The 22,787-nt window shown below is 42.1% G+C and overlaps 1 protein-coding gene across 5 annotated transcripts in view; it reads right to left on the bottom strand.

The window, feature by feature from the left end:
- Positions 1-507: 507 nt before the first annotated feature.
- lmx1bb (LIM homeobox transcription factor 1, beta b) overlaps positions 508-22,787 on the bottom strand; it is a 63,263-nt gene continuing 40,983 nt past the window's right edge. For all 5 annotated transcript variants that reach the window (XM_078170859.1, XM_078170858.1, XM_033619449.2 and 2 more), the window contains 6 exons: positions 8,183-8,415; positions 6,008-6,183; positions 5,431-5,508; positions 4,991-5,057; positions 2,826-2,987; positions 508-1,717 (listed from right to left, as the gene is read on the bottom strand). In XM_078170859.1, the coding sequence (XP_078026985.1) occupies positions 1,560-1,717; positions 2,826-2,987; positions 4,991-5,057; positions 5,431-5,508; positions 6,008-6,183; positions 8,183-8,415 (874 nt within the window). In that variant the 3' untranslated portion in view covers positions 508-1,559. The remainder of the gene's footprint in view (positions 1,718-2,825; positions 2,988-4,990; positions 5,058-5,430; positions 5,509-6,007; positions 6,184-8,182; positions 8,416-22,787) is intronic.

Here is a 22,787-nt window from a genome sequence, read left to right as displayed (position 1 = left end):
ACCTAAAAAAACAATGTCAGTTTAAGTGTACACTGCATTTGGAATATTTTCTCTGCTGTACTTTACACACTAAGTGATCAAGGTAGCAGTAGACCAACAACTCCCATGTTCTGTGAAGTAAATTTACTGTTTTTGTCTGGAGACTATAAGATAACAGCTTCAGCTGCCTGTCAGAAATTGTTGTCTGACTGCAAGGTAAACGGTAAAAAAAAAAATTCTAAATATAGTGTACACTTAAACTAATATTGACATCTCTATATTTCTATATTTTTTTTCTTTTAGATGGTGAAAAACTAGCGAATTGAGGCAGTGTTTGCTCAGTGCTGTTTCATTTCTACCTGGTAGTTATTGTGAACAAACATTGTGATTCGGTCTATAGCATGCCGACCAACAGACTGACATTGTTATCCCTTGAGCTATGCCACTAGCACAACTGACAAATCCCAATGTAATGAGTTGAGGTTACACATAAGCAGGTGATATTTGGGACTTGACATGGTTACCATATGAATGATCACTGAATGGCATTTATTTAATGTTATCAGGAGAAAGACATTGTTTATTCATCAAACCAGTCAACTTTGGTCAGTTAGCAACTTTAACATTTTGAGAATGCACATATGACAATGACAACAAAAGGTTTATGGTCTGTACGAAATAAATAGCAACATTGCTCATTTACAGCTTGGCTGAAGGAAAAACAAAACAAAAGGGTTAATCTTCATATTAAAAAGGCATACAGATGAGCTGTGACACTCATGAACTCACTAATTACTCAACAAAAAAAATGCTCTCCTTTTTAAATAAAGCTTTTCAGTTTTAATATGCACCTTCAAGAGCCTGTTATAGTTAAATAAATAGAATGCTTTCCATTTTGTAACATGCACATCCAATTTGCCTGGGGAAAGTATTTACACTTCACTGATCCTACTCGGCCGACAAATTCTCCACCTTTTTTTTCTCCTCTAAACAATTCTTTCTCACCACAAACTCTCATACATACACAAATGTACAGTCACTCTTGCAGACATGCTGCACCTATTTACTATTAACACAATATCTAAACCTATTGAAAGTGATCAAAATGCTAACGGTGAACATGGAAATCCATGTAGTGTAAAGAAGGAACAGTCCAAACACCACATCTTAACCGGGGCGGAGGGAAGGGTGGGGCTTACAAAAAGATTTAGTTTACAATTGATCATGCACTGTATAAATTCACTGTGTTATTTGGTTTGAGAGTGTGTAATCAGTGGCTTCAATATCTACTTGTTTTCTTTAAGTGAACAAAGAAAAGAGTAATACCTCCTGCGACAGATAAGCAATCCTACTGAATAATCTCTAACAATATTTAAGTCTTTTTCCCCAGGAATCTTCACTGTCCTACAACAAGTGGTTTTTACTATCTTTGAGTAAGCTTCAGCACATAACCAGGAGCTACTGCAAGGTTTCTTCTGTCGTGTCCATGTCGGTGTAGAAACTCCTGGCCGTCGCGCTTTAGGTTGAGATGGGGCAGTTTATTCTGTGCTGCTGTGTTTTTTTCTCTCCACTCTTCTCTTTCATGACGCAAAGTAAGAGTTCTGCATGGAATAGAGGCGGTCGATGGGGTTCCCCACGCGGGCCTGCATGGAGTTGACGTCCGACGATGCCATGAAGCAGTCACTGAGGCTGGTTAAAGACGTGTCGCTGTCTATGTCATGGAATGCAGAATCATTACCTGCGGAGAGAACAATACGGAGATAGCCGTCAGGATTCGGTGGCAGAGGCGTCATTCAAAGAAAAACGCACCAACGCCCCGCTCTGACTATGAAATCAATGCAATCTCGTATTTGAGATTTATAGCAGCATTGGGAAATTATAATTACTAATAGTCACTTTGAGAAATTGCTGTTGTGTGTCATCACAACTGGGAGAGCTGTTTTGTTCGATATCAAAGCTCACTTTTTGCTGCCCTCGCTGGGACAATTGCGGTCTATGAGGGAGCATGTAAACAAGGGGCATCCTCCTAAAAGATCTGGTTAATAGCAACTGCTTCCGCCTTTCATAAAACCTCAACATGTTATTTCTCTGGAGGGAATAGTTAACTTTATTACACTCTGGATCTTAATGATAGTGTTGCACAAAATGGGGACAGTGTTTTGAGACATATCTTTTAATGCCTTGCCAATATTGTTCTTTTCCCCAAACCAAAGGAGTGATGAGACTGGGGATTTGGGTTCTTACTACCGAGATGAACTAAATGGAGGCAAATTATAAGGAAGTTATGAACTTCAGGAAATGGTCCCTCTGGGGCTTGTTGAGGACATCACTCAGAAATGTGTTATTCCAGTTACATCCTGTGGACTAACACTTGATTGACTGATCTCCCCCCTCCTCTCCTTCTTTTGCATTTTAATTCTTTCCCGTATCACACAGAAATCAGAGACTTGTTGTTTTCACGCTTTGATTCATTAGCTCACACGGCCCTCAATCATTGTCTGGATTGCGCTTCTATCTCAAGCTGTCGGCACCGACCACATGTTTTTTACCACCACTGGAAAAACATCATCAGTAACAGGGCATGTCTCAGAAGTGGAGGCGGAGAGTTAAAACCATATTAAACAGATTTGAAAATGAACTTCAAAACCCAATAGCTTATGTTATCTCATGTGGGAGGAGAAGCTGCTGGTACGTCTTTGTGAGCAGTTTAAATCAGGGGAGCTGCGGCCTGAACACATGTCCCACGCTGGGGAGCCATGAGGTTGATCAAGGGACAGGCATGTGTGTGTTTTTTAGAGCAGGAGTGGGTGTGTGTGTTTTTTTTTTCATAGAGGGGGGATGCTCACCATATGGGTTCATGTGGTCCCCGGGCATCTGTGGGGGGGTGAGCCCCTGTTGGAACGGGTCTGTGCTGTAACCGTTCTGATCCATGGCGACCAGCTGCTGCTGCGGGGGAGCCAGCGGTGTGAAGGAGTTCATCATCCCCTCCATCCGATTGGACATTACCTCTGCAGGGCAAAGTGAGCAGACGGGGGAAAAACATTACAGAAAATGTCAATATAAAAAACAAAAAACAAAAAAAGCAGGGGATGAGTCTGCAGAATGTCAACGCCACACAATGGGCAGAAAGCTAGGACTGAACAGGGGAAAAACCATGACAGCATTAACAGCAGGGACTTGTTCCCTGGTAGATTCCCGTTCATGCCTGGCAAGTTTAGAAACCTCAAACACACCTAAATCTGAGTTTCTGTTTTCATATCCTGCCAGAGCAAAAGACCTGATAAAAATAAAGGGAGTGTGGTGCTCGTGAGCCATAATAACCTCCAAATACCTGGATTTGTTGCCTGTGTCTGTTAGTATTTCCATGGAAACCTACAGTAGTCTTTCCTGTGGTTTCTCCCACAATTCCCTTCACAAACACTGCTCTTGGCTAACTGACTTGTGAGAGGGACACAAAACTCTTGTGGCTTCATCACTGGAGCCCATCCCCCCCCGCACTCTCTTTTGCAGTGGCTTTGCAAAATGATGTCTGCCATTCATTTTGTTTGGCTTCCAGACAGAATCTCTAAGTTGCGTTTGATGTGAAGTGTTCTTGTTTACACTGCGACATATTTGCAATCTGTTAGTCAATGTAATTACTGAATGTGTGAACTCTTTTCTCAGAGAAAATTTAACTATACTGCAACAGAGCACAGGGAAGAAAAGAAGCTCATATTTTCTGATTCAGTGTTCACACTGCTAGCTTGATGTCAACATTTAAAAGAATGTGTTGCTATGACAAGAAATACTTAAAGACCCCCCATACCTGTTTTATGACACATAATCAGCTTTAAATAACTATTCGTTATAAAAATTCTTTAAAGGGCAACTTCTGTATTTGTCAACTACAGCAAAACAGGCTGCAATGTAACCACTGTGGGCTTGAGTAAACCGTTAATTTACGTCCACTAAAAGTGCTTATTTTTGCCACTGACAGGCTCAGATTATTATTCCAAGTGTCTGACAACATATGGAAAGGAACCCTACAGAGGTATATCTTTTTGTCAAAGAGTAAGATCCTTTTTGTTCAACCAGAAACAGCCAAGAAATCACTATTGTCAAACTCACCAGACTCCATTCAAAAAAGCATTAATTTTACCGTGTACAGAGCTAACCTATTATCACAATTAAGTGGGTGAATTAAGGGTTTATTTCAACTAAACCAGAGCTGGTGATTGTAAGAACAGTGGAAAGACAAAGCAAGGTGACTTTTGTTAGTGTTATGTTGTTTCTGTCGACGTTCCACAAAGTTTGTTTTATGATGATGAAATTACTGCATATTCAAATGGAGTTTGGTGGGTTTGGCGATAGCAATTTCCAGGTTGGTTTGAGCTTAACAAATCGAATCTTATTCTTTTACAAAAGGTTTATCTCTGTAGGGATCCTATCCCGAATGTTGTCAGACACTTAGCATAACAATCTGAGCCTAACTGTAACAAAAACATGTGTGTGTACGTGCCCCAAGTGGTTACACTGCAGCCTGTTTCATAGCTACCGGCTGCGGCCCTCTCACTCTCACGCAATACTGGACCATTTTAAAAAATGGTTGTTTCCATTAATCTCTTAGAACCAAAAACACAGGAAAAAAAGAATCCAGGTTGAAAAATACAAAAGTTACCCTTTAAATGATACCTAGGCCTACTCTTCCGAATCACGTGTCTAAATTCCACACTGCACCATAATTGGCTTCCAGTTGTGATCTCACAAAACTTAACTTATACATACACACTGAACTCAGCAACCAACACAGAGAAGCTTTCCTCCTTCACAAACACCAGTCTGCACAGTGAGGCTAATGCAACCAAGTGGAGCAACAACAAGCAAACAAAGTGAGTGAAGGGGGGCTTTAAAATGTGGAAAATACGAAAGGGAAAAAATGTGACTATATAGCTTCTAAAAAAGTTTCCCAGAGAAAGAGCGGTGAGACATTGAGCTTCCATTGTGTGTGTGCAGGGTAAGTACAGTATTGTACCTTGGCCAAGCCTCTGAGAATTCTGTTGTTCTTGTTGTTGCTGCTGTCTTCTTGCCAACTTCTTCATCTGAAACGGAGGAGTCAGAGTTGTGAGGAACCCCCAAAACTAACATGCGCTCTTTAATTTAAAAAGGATGCTCCTCGCTGTTCACCCTGGAATGAACTGCACAGAATCTGTATCTGAGTGCACTTCATTGTCAAGTATCAAAGGTTTTCACAAGATAATAATCAGAAAAGAGGAGGGTGTAGACATTTAGTGCAAGAGTGAGCGAGATTTGCAACTCCTTGGGCCTTTTTTTTTTTAAACATTTGTGAAAGGAATGTAGTGATAAGTTTAACACACATAGTTGTGGTGATTTATAAGCTATGGACTCTAAGATGGAACAAGGCTGTTGAATATGGGCGCAAAATCTAATTCATCCTGTGTTAGCAGCTCTCACCTTAGCTCTCTGGTTCTGAAACCACACCTGCACCACCCGGACACTGAGTCCTGTCTCTGCAGCCAGCGTCTCCCTCACCTGAAATCATAGAGACAAAAAAATTCCAGCATCCCACGAGAAAACAAAACACTTCACAGCACACTGAAATACTCTGCCTCCTTAACATATCTTCCACATTCCCCGATAGGCGCTTTGATTTGCTTTGATTTCAGTGAACGCTGAATGAATGCAGTGGGCTTTTTGGACCTCTTTGGTTATTGCCTCTTCAAAGCCTTGGACCGGGTGCAGTGCCTGTTTTAGGGCCCAGGCTATGGAGGCAGCTCTCCTATCTCAGTATGACATTTGGTGCAGGCGGTCTGCGTTACACCAGCCTGCCTCAGTTAACACAGAACAGAATGCTGCTTGCCACTTCAAAGCACAGCTCTGAGGTGGTTGAGATTTTTTTAATTTGAGAATTTTATTTGTGAAACTACTGTAGGGCTCGTGGTCGGCATCTAAACTTCCATTACCCCAAATGCAGACCAGGGAAGATATAAAAAAAACAGATACATTTCCCTCACAGATAACTTAAGCGTACCTTTCTGCAGGGTTTTGAGGACACCTCAAAGGAAGCCTTGAAGGCCCGTCTCTGTTGAGTGGTCAGGATGGTTCGTGGTCTTTTGGGCCTCCTGGGATCCTTCCCATCATCCCCCTTCCCCGGGCCTCCTATGCCTTTCTCCGGCTTGATGTCCAACTCCTCATCGTCACTTTTCTCTGCAGAGAGTGTCATTTTTCTGTATCATCATCAGCACAAGCTTGAACTGACTACACCCTTTTAGTCAGTGACAGTCTGCTGATAAATATATTTTCGTTCTTCCCAATTCCGGGAGATTCACACACCACAAGTGCATAATCAAAGGAGACACATGTGTTTTTGATACTTTGTTATCAATTTATTACAAAAGGAAAAGGCCACATGTACGATTAGACTTACAGAAGTCTACGGCTCTCGCTCTCGGAGAGCGTGGTGAAATATGCACATTTGTCACCGAGCTGGACTCTGCGTCACATGTGAGTTATTGCGCTCAGCTTTGTCTGATTTACACTAAATCAATCTCTGATAAGAATACTACATCAAGTGCAACATGGAAAAAAAAGGCAACACGAGTACATGTGGGAAATGCATCTCCCATGACACAGCAAGACGATCCTTTTTTTTTTTTTTTTTTTTTTTCTCTATTTCAGACCTTAAAATAATGACAATGTTCATATGGATTGCCGGATTTTTACTGTCAGCAGCAGGATATTACAGTTTGGGGTTGTAAAATCAGTGTCATTTTTATGCTTCTATACTACGACATGCCATTAAAGCGAAAAAATAACTTGTTTTTTTATTAGATTTCTGTTATTATGGAGATGCCTGTTTGTTTATTTTTTTACATTAAAAGTGAGCTTGCTGTTTGCAGCTATTACATACACTAACTAGTACTTTATTTTCTCCCTGAACAATTCATTACTTTAGGAAAAATCCTAAACTTTAATGCAGTGATTATGAATTTCTTTGTATTTTGTACTGTACACACACTGTATCCTCAAAGTTTATCCTCTATTAAGGGTAAAGTCATAATAAGTTTGCTTATACTTTAAACTGTTGTTGCTTTAATTGTAATTGTAGTATGACATATAAATAGGTTACTTCATTCAGTGAAGAAATTCTGCATTTGAGTTTCATCACAAAGGCCACATAGCTATGTAAACATACCATGAAAAATGGATGACTAAAACCCAGAAATTACCTGTCTATGTGGGGCCTAAAACAAGTGTTTCCAGATCTAAACCAGTAGTGCTGCTAATGATTTTGGGGTCTGGTGACTGTAAGGAAAGGCACACGCGATGGCTCAGTGTCTCCGGTTATCTGACTCTGTTAAGTATCTACATTTCTCCTCCGAAAAACCTACATTTCGTCTGCCACATGCCGAGGTTAACCTCTGTTCATGTCAACATTTTCTCCATCTTGAAATCTGGAGACATGCACAAAAGACATGCCTGCGCGATGCACCGGGACACACAACCGAAACGAGGAAGACGCAGAGCAAATATTCCCACAAGTTGACAAAAGTTGACACAGGCACAGATGTATTTGACAAATTCCCCGCTTTTGTGCATGTTTAAATGTGAGCCAGATGGTAGTGAACAGTGAGGCTTGGCGAGATGCCTCATTGTGTGTGGAGGCTATAGGCGAGGAACACTAGAGCTGATAAGAGTGGAGGCGCAGGCTTTCTGCAGAAAGGCCCCCAAATCCCTCTGTCACTCACCATGATACAGTGATTTAATTCTTTCCAGCACCAGATCCTGCCCACGCATGGAGAGCCATTAATACGGGGTGGCTTGGCTTCGTCCTGTTTCCACTTCCTACTGTATCATAAACCGCTCCCCACTTGAATTAGAAAGCTACAAAATCAGCCATTGAAAAGCTGCAGATGGAGGCTTGTTTTAGAAGTTTTTACAGCCTGGGCTGCATGCGAGATCTCTGAATAATCTCAGATGTTGAGCAAATGATCTGGCAACTAGTTAAAGGACAAATTATTGTTTTTCTCTTTAAATATTTCTAACTAAAAGCAGTTAGATTCAGCTTAGATCCAATGTGGTGCTTGTCTACATTGGCTACCACTGTGATGGAACAGAGCATACAGAATACAACACCGTGGTGCCATATGATGATAGCACCTGGGTGTTGTTCTCACTCTTGTGCGAGAGGGTGCAGAGGGCTCACCTGAGTCTGAGTCATCCGGGCTAACCGAGCTGAGTAAGTCCTTCTCCCTCTCATAGTCGATCTTGCACAGCAGCTGACCCTCCTTCAGGACAAACTCATCGCCCTTCCTCAGCTGCCGGTCACACACACAGCAGCAGAAGCAGTTCAGGTGGTAGACGCACTCCAGGGCACGCATCACAAACTCTGTGGGGGCGATTTTCTCCATGCAGCCGCTGCACTTGGTGGCAAACATCCTATGGAACAAGAGAGAAAAAATCTTAGCTGTGCCAACAGGGGAAATTTCCTTGTTTAAAGCAACACTATGTAACTTCTGAAAAAAGAAAAAGAGCAGTAATAATTTTGTATATAAAAAGGTAAATTCTTAAGAAATAAAATGCTGCCTTGCATTTTTCAGTACACTCTGGAGTTTTCCTGCTTCAGCCTTGTTTGGTTTGATATAACCAGCAGCTTATGGTGGCTAATGCAAACTTTAGATAGACAATTGTGTGCAGCTACTGTAGCACTGAGACTCTTCTCGTCTTCTTGTCTCGTCTACTGTGATTTAGAATTTTCCAATATCCTACAATTGCCACTTGTGGCCACAATGGCTACCATTCAGCAAAAGTTAAAGGGTAACGTCTGCATTTTTAGACCTGGACCCTATTTTGTTTTTGTGCCTAAGTGACTAATAGCAACAACAATGTGTTAAATTGGTGTTTAGCAAGAGCGCTGCAACTAGCCTCAAAAAACAGGCTACCACATAACCACTTTGGGTATATGCACACTTAACGTAGCCTTCCTTCACTAAAAGTGCTTGTTTTTGCTTCTTACAGGCTCAGATTGTTATTCTAACCATTCTCTACAGAGATAGACCTTTTTGTTGAGGAGTAAGATCCTTGCTGTTCAACCAGAAATAGCCCTGAAATCGCAAACACCAAACCCACCAGACTCCATTTAAATAAACGGTTATTTTATCGCCATAAAACACACTTCAGTCAAAGTCAACAGAAACAAAATAAAACTCTGAAACACTGTTTTGGTTTGTTTTTCCACTGTTCCAACAATCACCATCACTGGTTTGATTGAAATAAACTTTTAATTCACTCGGTTAGATGTGAAAATATGTTAGCTTTATACATGCTAAAACCAACGTTTTTTTTAAGTGGAGTTTGGTGGATTTGACAGAGGCACTTTTAGGGCTTTTTCTGGTTAAACAAAAATGATTTTACCCTTTAATAAAAATGTCTATCTCTGTTGGGATCCTTTATATAATGTTGTTAAACACAAACAGTAACAATCTGAGCCTGTCAGTGGCAAAAACAAGCACTTGTAATGGGTGTAAATTGCAAGTGGCGGAAAAATACCTAAGTTACCCTTTAAATTTAGAATATGTAACTTCTGAGAAAAACACACTATTTCTCCTACATATGAAAAGCAGAAATGTTAAGACATATGATGGATCTTTTCATGTGACTTTATTTTGTTACTTATCATTTCTTTCTGTTTCACTAAGAGTCAAGTTGGCCTGTCGATCCTGTGGGCAGCCAAGGAGGTGACTCCCTTTGGCAGCAGCTCATCTGTTAAAATTTCTAGGGTGGGCCGGACCCCTGTGTCATTCCAAGCAAGCTCAGTCATGGGCACCCAAAGCCCCTCACAAATCTCAAAAAGAGGCTGGATCATGTTCTAGTGCGGTAATCACCGAAACCTGATGATCCCAATCAAGCCTGTGCTGACAATTTACACATTTCTTTCATATCTGTGACACTCTACAGGCATCAGACACCGTATCATGATTCATGGCTGACTACTGGGCTGCCCTGTAGTCTGTTCATATTTCATCTTACTGTCTAATATTGTGCCCCTATGGTGCAACACTGCCTCTATCACCATTTCCTAGACAACACCTTCATCTTCTTTTATATCCTTTCAGGAAGATGTTTGCATTGTTTTATTGGTGACTGAGAGGCATTTAATTCGTTCTCGGGTTGTTCGGAAGAAGCCACATTAAATGGAACAAGAAGGCAGGGAGTGTGGTTGATCTTGTCCAGCCGTAAAGCTGGATTTATTAGTGGCCTCTTTGTTTGCCCTGGTCTGGAAGACAGCTGGCAACCGCCTATCTATTTGTGGTGAACATCTATTTCATTGTGCAAGGCAGGGAGGCAGCAAGAGGAGCAATTGACATCATCCTCCGGTTTCGGGACAGGGATGAGCGATAGTGATGAATATAATGTGTAAATATAAGCCGAGGGGAAACCAAAGGATGGTTTTGTTATGGTAATGTTGTTATAGGTGCCGATTGAGTACTGATACGGTGTGTGTGTGCGCACACGTGTGTTCACACATGAATGTGCATGCGTATGAGCAGCTGTATGCACGTTGGAAACGAGATAGCGGGTTTTTTGTTGTTGTCTGTGCAGCTTTATAAAATAATTGCTTCACTATCGGATCTGATTTGATGTTATCTTAATTACATCATATTAATTGATAGGTTATTAGTGCTAGTACCATCCCTTATGATCACCACCTGTATCTGGTACAGAGAAACGGTGTCTGATTTTCTTTTTAACCATCATGCAGCATAACAACAGAGATATCAGAAGCTGGCATTCTCAGGGTTCATAAAATCCTTTAATCTTTCATTTATTACAATAAGTTAAGAAGATTATTATTCAACTATGGAAAAACCTCAAGGATAATCCCTTGAAAAAGAAATTTTGGCATGTTTCTCAAACAAGCAGGGTTCTGGTTTAAGTGACCTGCCAACCTGGATCTGTCTTCTAAACAAACCTCCAAGTTCAGACGCTACAAAACAAAAGGCAAGAACAACACTACTCATAAAAAAAAAAAAGAAAAATCAGAAATATAATTAATAAAGGGAGATCTTAAATGGACACACTCGCGTCAAGATAAACTGAATATTCAGGGAGTTGTTTCTAGTTTTGAGAGGGATTAGTGTGTTACATGCTGGGATCAGGGAAAAGAGGTGATGAATCTGTCAAGACAAGTTCCCAGCTTCGAACTCTAATGTTTAGCTAATGATTGCTGGCTTAGGGCTCAAAAAGAGAGCAAAAAAGTTGAGGAAATGACTTGTTAGTGCGGTTTTGATACGTCCAGGGCTCTGCATTCACCTACGACCGCTCTCTCAAATCTTCTCATCTAGATGAAAACATTCTCATTCAGCCCTCTTTCCTTTCTTCTTTCTCCTCGCCGCGTCTAATCTTGTAAGCCATTATTTTTCTATTTCCCCTCTCTGTCACTTTGCATTATTTTTGCTGCTGTAATTCCTATTCGTCCCTTCTGGAATCTTCCTGTCCTGCTTTGTCCTCGGGTCTAATCCGGACTTTCTGCCTGTTTTCAGTCCCCGGTCCCCATTCTCAGCGGGGTTCAGATGGAATAGCCATGCATGACGCCCCTTCTATGGCAACCACACCTCCACAGGAAGGCAACGGCGACTTTTCGGATGGGCAGAGAAGGCCTTTGAGAAGCTGGCAGCAGAAGTAAATCCTTCTCTAAGGAACAAGGAGAATTAGCAGGGAGCAGTGGACTAGGGATTTAACCCTACCCCTCTCCTTTGAAAGGCACAGTCGGTCCCACTCCTGCGGCTAGCCACAATCAAACAGAGGAGGAGTGGGGAGGTGGCAGTGGGGAGAGGAGAACACAAACTCCCTGAATGACACAAGCAGTGGATTGTGGAGGAGCCTAATCCCACTTTAATACCTTTCCAAGTTCAGCTGCTAAAGAATGCTCTTTAAAACAACACCACTGTGTGAGCAGTGAAGGTTGACCAGGGGGAGGCACGCCATTCAACCTCCCCAACATTACCTGATTAGTGGTTTGAGGACCAGGCCAGTGGGCCAACGGGAGACAGAGGAGATGTAAATGATGATTTTATATAGAGAAAAACATAAGGTTTGCAGAAAAGGAGCAGCTCTCTGTTGAGCTCTGCTGGGATATTAAAGATATCAAAGTGCTGTAGGTGTGAGTGGAATCAGACTTAAAGTGATTTAGGTGATCATTTACCACGTTCTGCCTCTACTTGATCCCACTGACCCATCACACTATAATCTGTATTCACCCCAAATCCACTTTCTGGACGTTCAGCTGCTTGGGTAACATGATTCCTAGTGTCGCAGAGGCAGGCTTGACACCACAAAGAAGACCACCAGCATGACAACCCAGCTCTCACTTTTTTTCCTCCTCCCACACCTGAGCGCACAGATCAAGTGATGAGACTCCTCCTGTGCGGATCAATGGCCGCATCTCAAGTGTCAATATTTACCCAAGGCCTACCCACAACTGGACTCATAAATGAAAAAAAAAGAGCCCATCTCAGCACATACCTTCCTCCCTGAGGAATCATTACGTCCCTCTTTTTAATCCTGTGTCCACATACCTGTAATCCCTTGTCTGTTCTTTCTTGCGTTATCTATGGTTCTCTCTTCCTCTCCGTGACAGATTATCACACTGTTGAGGCTTGTAACGCTACAAGCTGTGTTTTTTAGCAAATGCACAAAAACACAGACGAGAACGGGGAAAAAAAACGAGAGCATTATGAAGAGGACAAAAGCCAACAGGGACCGACAGTTATTTTGTCTGATGAACACTTCAGCCGAGCCAAGTGCAGCTGAGAGACTTCGGCCTCTCTGCTGCTCTTCTTCTTCCCCCCTCTTTCCAGGCACTTTGGAGAACTATGCACTCTCCCTTTGAACAGATTATAGGCAACTTAAAGTGTGACAACATCTTAAGCTCTCACCACATGTTGCCAATGATTTCCCTTCTCCAGACATTACATTTAATGCTTCTGCCGCAGTGATAAGCATCAGGAGGACTGGGCGGGATAAAAGAAACCCAGAAGAATAAGAGAGAGAAGAGGGCCAGGGGGCGGGGGGGGGGGGAGTATGGAGCTGCTTATGGTGCTTGATAATCATGCTACATTTAGCAACACGTGCAAGAGTCTCACCTACTCCCCTTTTGCTATTGAACAACACTCGGAGAAACACCATAACAATTTGGAGAAGAATAGCCTGGGCTATTATGTCACCGCATCCCTTCAAAGACAGAGGGGATGAGGATTATTCAGGCAGCAGCTGTAAGCTATTACTTTGAAGATGGGCTCTCGTGTTTGAGCAGGAAACCTGTGGCCATGCCAATCACGGCAGAGGTGAGAGATGAGGCCTGGGAGGCAGGTCAGACAAGGGCCTCCGGGCAGGATGAAGGGCATGTGGAGCAATCGGTCAATCGTGTACGCTTGCGGCTTCCTGATTTAGCAGCTATATTTCATATCAGTCTTTTCTCGGCAGCAGACCAGGATATTTCCTGTTTCTTTGCTTTCAAAGCAGATGTGACACACAATAAAATAGTTTGAGGAAAAAAATTTTCATTCACATTCTTGCTGAGAATTAGATGATAAGACTGACACGACTGTCGTACCTGTTGGCGAGATGTATAGCTACAGCTGGTTAGGTTAGCTTAGCTTAGCATAAAGACTGAAAACAGCAGAATAAAAAACGTTTTAGCAATAGTTAAACATTTGGAGAAATTTGATTATTCCCTTTCTTACTGGGAGTTAGATTATAAGATTGGTACCATTCTAATATCTTTTCAGTCAATATGAGGGCAGTCTGTTAGCTTAGCTTAGCTTAACTTAGTGTAAAGACTGGAAACGGGGAAATAGCAAGCCTCCCAGCTGGCCAGCAACATCATTAGACATTGATATTTGGTTGAATTTAGGGTTTGATGTCAGGTGACAAAATTCAATATCAGATGCTAACATCAATTTGATGTAGAATACTGACGACAGATGACGTTGATAATTTGTTGGTTTTAAGTTGTGTTGTTCAGTAACCAAAATACAACATCTTTCAAACGTCTCATGCCAACGTCAATTTGACGTAGAATGACAAAATTTAGTTATAAGGTATGGAGAAGAAAACCCAACATCTGCAAAACATCATGATGTTAACACCCACAGCGTAAAATTCTATTGTTGTTAGACATGTAAAATATAGTCAACCAGTCAATTTCAACTTAAATTTAATGTCCGTCCGATGTAAGAGTCCCACATTGTTCTGATGTGATATTGACGTCTGATGCCAGCCAAGCTAGCTCTGTCCAAAGGTACTGCTAGCATGTCTAAAACTAAATAAACAACCTGTAATAGTCCGGCACATAAAATTGCAGCATGTCGTTTTTAGACTTTGCTTTTGTACGAGATATTGTGAGTTAGTTAAGCTTTACATAGCCAGGCTAGCTGTTTCCCTGTTTTCAGCCTCTATGCTAAGCTAAGCTAATGATGCTGGTTGTAGCCACACACAACACTGATCAGTAATAAGATTCAAAACACTAAATGCAGTATATAATGTATAACACAGACACAAAGGTAGGCTAATGTTATGAGTTTAAATTTGCTAGTTCCCAGTAGATTAATTACACATGATTAGACGACATTTGTTAGCGTTCAATTTGTATGACATTAGCTTTGTATGACATTAGCTTGCTTATTTTTGTCCCAAAGATTGTTGTAGTTGGTATTTGACTTGGCCATCTAAACGTCCTGTACCCACATATTTGGACATGGACCTTCAAAGTATTGCTGACAGATATAACGTTAGCTGCTGATGCCAAACACCAGAAAGACATCAGGTGGCAAGCTTTCAAGGTCTGTAAGGATCAAAATCATTTACTCACTTAAATTTTGTAATACTCATCTGTCGAGAGCTTCTCTATACGGACATCTGTCTTACATGCTTACTTATACATTTGTGATGATGAACAACAGATTAGACTGCCAACTATCGTATGCTTATCCTGTCAAGATGCTAGCAAGCCCCAGAATTCTCCGCAAATCCCGTTCCCTATTGGTCTTCTCATCTAACCTCTGAAAATAAGTCTGAGTCTTTAAATGTAAAATTACTGATTTACTGTTTTCACATACTTAAAATAAATTTTCAACCAAATCTCAACCAAATTTAATGACTAGCGTATTTCACATTCAAATTTCCAGGTGGAAACTCCTTCTGTTTGTTGTCTGGAAAGAAAAGCTGTGGCGGTGTGGAACGACAACAAACATATCTGTCTCAAAGAGGCAGCAGAGGTATCTGAGCTGTAGAACAGCCACTTCTCAGCTGCTCATGAGACACGCCTGTGTGAAAATTGGCTCTTAGAAACAGTATCAAGAGCTTCGGCTTAAAAGGAACACATTTGATGCCCAGATGTTGAAGGCAAACCTTTTCAACTTTGTCTCAACATTGGGAAAATTACTTTGTTATGTATGGTCCTGTTGTCCTCTGGAAGCAGCACAGTAGACGCTGACCACAACGGTCTAAAAATAGCAACCTGAAATTAGCTAATGTGAGTGTTTGATTGGTTGCAGGGGGACAGATGAGAAAGGTAGACTCCAAAAGTTTTACTTGAACACAGTGGGTGTGCACGTGTAAATAAAAGCAGCTAAAGCATTTCCTGATTCATTCTTCCTCTATGAAGTTAAAACAAACTTTCAGTCTGCGAGTGTATCACAGTGCAAAACAAAGTGGGGCCGATAACGCTGTCTCCATAAATGATCTCAGTAGCTGACCTTGTTTCATAGTATCAGCATTTCTCTTTGGAGCATAGATTCATGGAGAGTAATGAAGCCAAATAAAAAGTGCCATCCTTCTGCTCCCAAGGGCCAGCTCCAGTCAGCTCTAAAAGCTGCTTAATCACCATCCCGTGCTTACTACATTAGCATAATAATGGCCTTTAAATTGAGGCTCTTTGTTTTTTAATTAAACTCCCAGCAGGTAAAAGTAAAACACATTAACGGGAGATGTGTACACCACTAATGGCCCAAAGGTGCCTTCTTCATCACACAGCTCTGGCCACAGGGTTCTGCTTGTTCCCCGCACTGAAGCGCAGCAACCGGCTGCCTGCGAGCTCACAGGGGAGGAATGAGACGAGCTGATTGCACTTGGCATAGCAAAGATAATAGCGGAGACGTGTTCGGTGTGTGCTAGTGTATGCATGCACACCTGCCCTACATCTCAGAGGGAACACACTTAGTAATAGCTGCTGAGCAGAGCTATCGTGATTTGTAAAAAGACACTGGTTACAGTTAGTCTGGAGCGAGGTGTTTCCAGGATCGTCTATCCCACACGTCCGCTATTGTGAAAATAAATATGGCCACTTTATTTCTATGGCAGCATGAGCTCCTACGCACTGGAATGTGCGGCTCCCTCAGACGAGTCCCCGGCCAGACAGACATCCCAGGCATATCTGTACATAACGCTATACCGCACAGCTGCACAAAGAAATCCTAACCCTTAAGTCGTTATTCAAATGATCTCATTCCAGGAGGCTGTGTGTTTCCCAGATTACTCAACACTTGAAGTACAGTTTGGAGAGGATGATGTGCTCATGTGTATTCTAACTGACTGCAAGAGCCCAAAACACATGCAAATCTTGTTCATATATCTTTCATAATTTCTGATCAAAGCAAATGGGGTATAACTCATGCTGCTGTCAGACTCGGAAACATATATGATAGCTACACACAACGCTACACACAGTCAAAACTGCGTGTTCATACAAAGCTCCAAGAGCAACAGCGGTATGCCGAGAATTGTCTTGCAGCATCAGGCAACCCAAACGCTTCTCCTTCACATGTGTCTGCTAATGAGTCACTAGGAAAACAGCGTGGAAATAATCCTCCCCAGCCACACAGGTAGAACAAAGCTCATGGAGAGAAAAGGACAGTGTATTGGGCAGCAGAGGAGGCTAAGTACACATCTAAATACAAGAGTAAGCAGGCAGGCACACATGATGCTGTTTGGACAGCTGGTGTTCCTGAGTATGTAAAATGAGTGCAACATTACATTTAGGCTCAGTTTTTAGAGCTCACAACAAACAATACTCTGAGCAACAGCATCAGTGAGGGAATTATGACTGTAATTTTTTCTTTTTTTCTGGCATTTTCCCCCGACTCATTTTCATTTTTTTTTTTACCTGTTCTCAAAGTGGAGTCGATCCTTAAACAAATAAATTAAAAGACGGTGAATTACAAGGCTGTTATAAAGTGCTCAGCTCTGCCTTTTGTCACTCCGGTAAGTGAAGCAGTTTGTAAGGGCCATCACCGCTGGAGATGTGACATGTTTACAATGCAGTGCCTCTAAAAGCAAGACGCCAAGAACCAAACTAAAAAAAAAATTCCAAGACAGCTCCTGTTAAAATCATCTGCACCCATTTTTATATAATACAATTCTTTCTGTTTGTCTGCCCCTTCATAGCTAATCTGCGTGAGGTGGAGCAGAGCCTGCCATTAAGGGCTTGGCCCGCTCGACGAGCCACCGCGAGTGATTGCTGCCTCTGAAAGAGCTGGGAGAGCAGAGAGAGTGACGGCTACAATAAGTGCAATGGCGGTCACACGTTATGGAGGTACGGCTGACTCAAACTGCCCACAGATACCCAAAGGTTTATCTTTTCATTTGTATTTTTTCTAATGAGACTCAGGAGTTGACGACAAATCATAATGCTTTGGGAGAAATAAAAAACTAGTGTGACAACATGTTCAGATAATATGATTAAATCATGAAGTGAAGATGTAGGAACTGACGCTAAGATACTTTACTTTCTTTATGGTAAGAAAATAAATGGACTCATCTTACCAGATTCAGCGCTGGAATGGTTAAAAAACAACATTTGGATTGGAGGGCTTCATAATTACTATTGACCCAGAGGTTCTGGGTCTAAGAAATAAAACAAACAGTAATATGAGGTGTTCTAAAGCACAAGTCTGCAAATATGCAAAGACAGGGTCTGGTGGAGAGCATCACGCTTTGGCTTCTTTTCTGCGCTCCTAATCTGTGGGCCTACACAATATTAAGACGGCTTTGGAGCCACTTGTGACCCAGCTGTGCACTAATGAAAAATTCCACAGCTCTGTGCAGAGGCCAATGGAGCTTGACCCCTTTCCACCCCGAACCAAGCAATGTCCATCTTGAGGAGTTTACCAGGGCTGAAAGATACTGGATTAATAGGTAGCAAAGGAGAAAGAGAGACAATCTGGGAAAGGCTGGAAAAAAGAAAAAGCTCCTGTGTGTTACCCCCCGCCTTTTCCTTCTCTTCCTCCGATCTTTAGTATTGGTGTGAAGTAAAGTGTTTGCCCAGGTTTTAATGGGCAGAAGATGATCTTGAGATCATTGTGATGGAGGCTGGTTGGATGAGGGGGCTCTGTTTATTTAACAGAGATTCAGTCTAAGCCCAAAATTAGTTTGGGGGGAGAGAATGTGAGGCAACCAGGAATTAGACGTTGTTCACAAGATCCGGATTCATGTGTTTGTGATCCTGCTGCCCTTGATTCTCTGTCTCTGCGTCTTAACCGAGACAAAAGAAAGAAGAGCAGGCATGGTTCAGTCTGCTGACTGGATGAGGATATACAGTGAGCAGTTATAGAGTAATGTACACCATGTTAACCACTCACATATGTCAATAAACAGTAGTAGTTTTTATAAGGATGTATATGTTTTGGTCTGGTGTGTCTTTCATTATCTTCTCCTTCTTTTTCTTTGCATTTATTTATCCGAACTAAGACATAATTTAAAGAACACCCAGATCAGCCTCCCACTCATCTCTTTTAACGTTCAGATACCACACAGCCATGCAGATAACATCTAGGAAAACAGATAAGAAATTGAGAGGAAAATACACAGAGCTATAATGAAAATGCTGCCAATAAAAGAGCCTTTTTTTATCACAGATGGACAATTTTGAAGATAGTGAGCAGAAGAAAATCAGACATGGTGGCGGCAGCAGGATTGAAGCAAGATACATCAATTAAGCAGGATCAATACCAAACATTTCACCCAGGGCAACCTTCCCCGCCACCTTAAATTCTCATCAAAATGAATACTAATAATCCACGTCTATAGGAGCACCCAAGTCACAGATGCTCTCAAATTGCCACCTACTTTTACAAGATGAGTCCACCTTTAATATCCTTGAGGGAATAGACGACAGAGCTAAATAAGGGGTGGGAGGGCGGGGTGGGTGAGAGAAAATGAAAAAGGGGAAAGCAAATGAAAAATAAACATTGTTATTGAAAGACAGGATGCTTTAAGACCCGGGGGCCAGGGATTAACATTCAGATTAGCATTCAAATAATATATTTGAATTTCTGATCAGCAATCCTCTTCAAAGAGCTAAATCCCAAGATTAGCAGGTGTTATGCTAAAAAGCTGTGTTTTTTTTTCAGGAACGTCGCTACACTAGCCAAACAAATATGTCTTTGAGTGCGAGGGGCTGGCATGGATGTATGGCTGTAACCATGGCGACTGACTGGTAGTTAGGAGCCTTGGAGAGGGGTGCAGTGTTGGAATGTGTCAAACAGACAGAGGGGCGCACATACGCCGCAGAGCAAACCAAAAACCTGCTGTTTCACTTAAGACCATCAGCTACATTATTGAGACCACCTACAAATTCCAGGGCTCTTTGGGTCGACGGGGAGAGAAAGGTCATTTTGCATCTTTATTTTTTCTTTTAATACATTCTTTCCCAATTGGTTTGATTTAGGAGTGTCTGGCTGAGGGAGTCGAACATTAAAGTGATGAATTTATATTAGAAGATCAAAAAAAATGATGTAGAGGTCTACTAAAGAATCACATTGTGTTCAACAAAATGCCAACTGGGTCACTCAGTTACGTCTGACACCAAAAATGAAGCTCAAGTTAAAATATACAACACAATTTAGCAGCACACATACATATCTTCAAAAGCAATGAAATTATATTTACAGCAATTCACTCAATATTCTCTTTTATCTACAATATGTCAGGGGAACTATTAAGAGCTAATCTGCAGTAATATTTATTCTTTAACACAATTAAACACAGATTTCTGCTACTCAGAGTTTATGCCATTTATTTTTTGCACAAATATGGTTTCTATTTGCATATATATTTTCACATACTCACAGATGCAAGACCAGTAATTGTTATATCTGAACTCTATAGAAACAAAGGGGTTATTATACCCTTTGTGTTAGCTATAAATGACCAGACGTGGAACAAACTAAATACATTTATTTAAGCAGTAAGTGAAAAATTGAGGTATTGGAGGTGATTATTGCCATTTAATGCCACTTTATACTTCTGCTACAGCTGTATTTACGTCAGAGATTCAGACAGATTAAAACTACAAAACATTTTATGATCTCTGTTAAACGAACAGCATATAAAATTAGCTTCACCTTGACTGAGTGCAATCAAATGCTATTAATAGTATAGAAAATAATAATCACTTCATCAATGGTAACACTCACAGGGGCCATATTTATTAAATTTTGAGTATTTATTTCTAGACTTTTTTGAAAACTTTTAATCTTTGTGGCATTTTTTAGTGCAGGTCTTTTAAATTCTTTATGTTGCAGTATTGCTACATTCACTTAAGTTAAGGATCTGAAAACGTCTTCCATCACTAGCCACGGCAGACATGTTGATAAAATACTACAAAATCATCTGCTGTCTACATGTATATTTCTGATGCTTTTTGTCATTTATTACTTGCAACATGTGTTTCTTTTTTATTTGTGTGGTTATTCATCGCACAGATTCCGAAGTGAATCATTGTTATATCTGAAATATGCAGAGCTGAAGTGTGTAAGTGTGTGTTGAAAAACACCTGCAGCGCATAACATTTCTGTTGATGATTTCATCATTGTTATCTATGATATACATTCCACACAAGGTACAAATGAGCCTAAAAGAACAATAAATGAATTGTCTGGACTTGCTGCAACCCGCATTGTGTTTGTGTGCTTAATCTTGAAAGGGAAATTCTCTCTCCAACGTAGCAGCTAATGTTACTGTGAAAGTATTTTGTTCGTGTCTTAAAGTATTCAAGCATGCATTTTGCCCCGGGAGGTCTGGCAGAGGAGTCGTCTGATGCCCTTTCTGCTCTTTCTCTCGCTCTCTTTGCTTTCCTCTGTCTTTCCCACACACCCTGCGCACACTGAGCATTTCTCTGTCATGTGGTTGGCGGAGTGTAAAATCTCATCACTCCAGCTGGAAGGGAACAGGTTCGGCAAAATTCCCTTTTCTCCACGTGGAGCCTTTAAGGCACAGAATGGAATGGCGAAGCATGGCACGGCACGTCTGGTCCCTCCGCAAACCCAACTGACGGTGTATCTGCATGGCCCTGCGGCGCTTACCTTGAGTCAACTCACTGGTCTTGCCGCGGCCCTTTAGTGACTGCATTATGACCCCTAACAGAGCTCTGACAGGGTTTGTTTTCCCTTTGCTTTAGCTCGGGACTCAATAAATTGACACTGCATTGTAGTAAAGCCTGCAGAGATACAGGTGCCTCCACTCAGATGATTCATACATATAAGGCCTGCTTAAACGGCCTGATATGAATTCTCAAGAGAGTGCGATGCGGCAGCAGCTGTAGTTCTGCATATTTGGCTGTGAACAAAACCACTGGTGCCCCTGCCACTCATTATACACATGATCGGGCCGATATGGATGCTTATTTGTCTTCAGATGCGATGACAATGTCTCCCGCCGCAGTGACACCCGTGGTCAGCCCTCTCAGCAAGGAAAAAGGTTTGCATTCACCCACCAATTTTACACTCTCTTTAGGTCCAGGAGTGTCTTTGTGTGCCGGGGAGCAGCCCCATTCTCTGTGGCTGTCTGAAAAAAGCAGCTGTTTCTATAATGCTGTGGCAGCACTTTATGTTGCAGAATGATAAATGAAGGGGAAGAGGCAGAGCTGAGGTGCAGCTGAAGCACACACGCAGAAACAATGGCATAGGAGGGTCTATGCACTACATGGATATGCTCTCTACGCCTCTCTCTTTCAGCCTCTGCCTCTCTGTTGCATACATACACACACACACACACACACACACACACACATACACACTCTCTCTGCAGGTTAGACTCCTGCTGGAGCTCACCCATAGCCAGAGGTTATAAGAGCGTGTTGAAGCAGAGGGGGCTAACAGAATGACACGTCCCACCAGTCGCAGCGCAGACCCGGGGGAGTGAGAGGTTGTGGTCGCTGTCCCACCGGGACCTGTCGCTCCTCTGTCCTCGGGGCAGTCATCTTCCTTTCCACCACCAACCTAATGACAGAGCCCCGAGGCCTCATCATTCCACCCCCACCAACCTTCACTCCCCCCGCCTCCTCCTCCCAGCTCCACGCTCCTCTCTCCCCGTTGTCCTACCCAGGTGCCTGTCAGAGGGGTGTCTGTTCCGCGACTGGTGTAACCGTCCACATAAAGGCTGCCCCCCCCCTCCTCATCCTCCCACCGTGCCTCCTCCCCATGGCCCCGGGCTCAGCCTTTCATTTTGAAGTGGCGCAGGCCAGCTCTGCACCAGCCTGGGCCCTCGGCCTGCAGCCTGCTCCATTGTTTGGCCTCAGAGAAAGACTATTATTTCAACTCAATTTACTGTGAGTAAACACTGAGTGATAAGGCCCCCTGTCCTATCCCTCACACACACACACACACACACACACACGCGCTTCTCAGTTCCCTCCCTCCCTGACCGTGGGCTGTAATATACACTGCCAACAAATCACTGCTCTCAGCCCATTGCTATCACTGGCTTTAGAATGGAGCTTACTAATTCACTTTCCAACACAGATCAGAGGACAG

The sequence above is a fragment of the Epinephelus lanceolatus genome, chromosome 9 (genome assembly GCF_041903045.1).
Source record: "Epinephelus lanceolatus isolate andai-2023 chromosome 9, ASM4190304v1, whole genome shotgun sequence".
Lineage (NCBI taxonomy): Eukaryota > Metazoa > Chordata > Actinopteri > Perciformes > Serranidae > Epinephelus > Epinephelus lanceolatus.
Note: the sequence above shows the minus strand (reverse complement) of the source record. Positions and strands in the feature narration are given on the sequence as shown.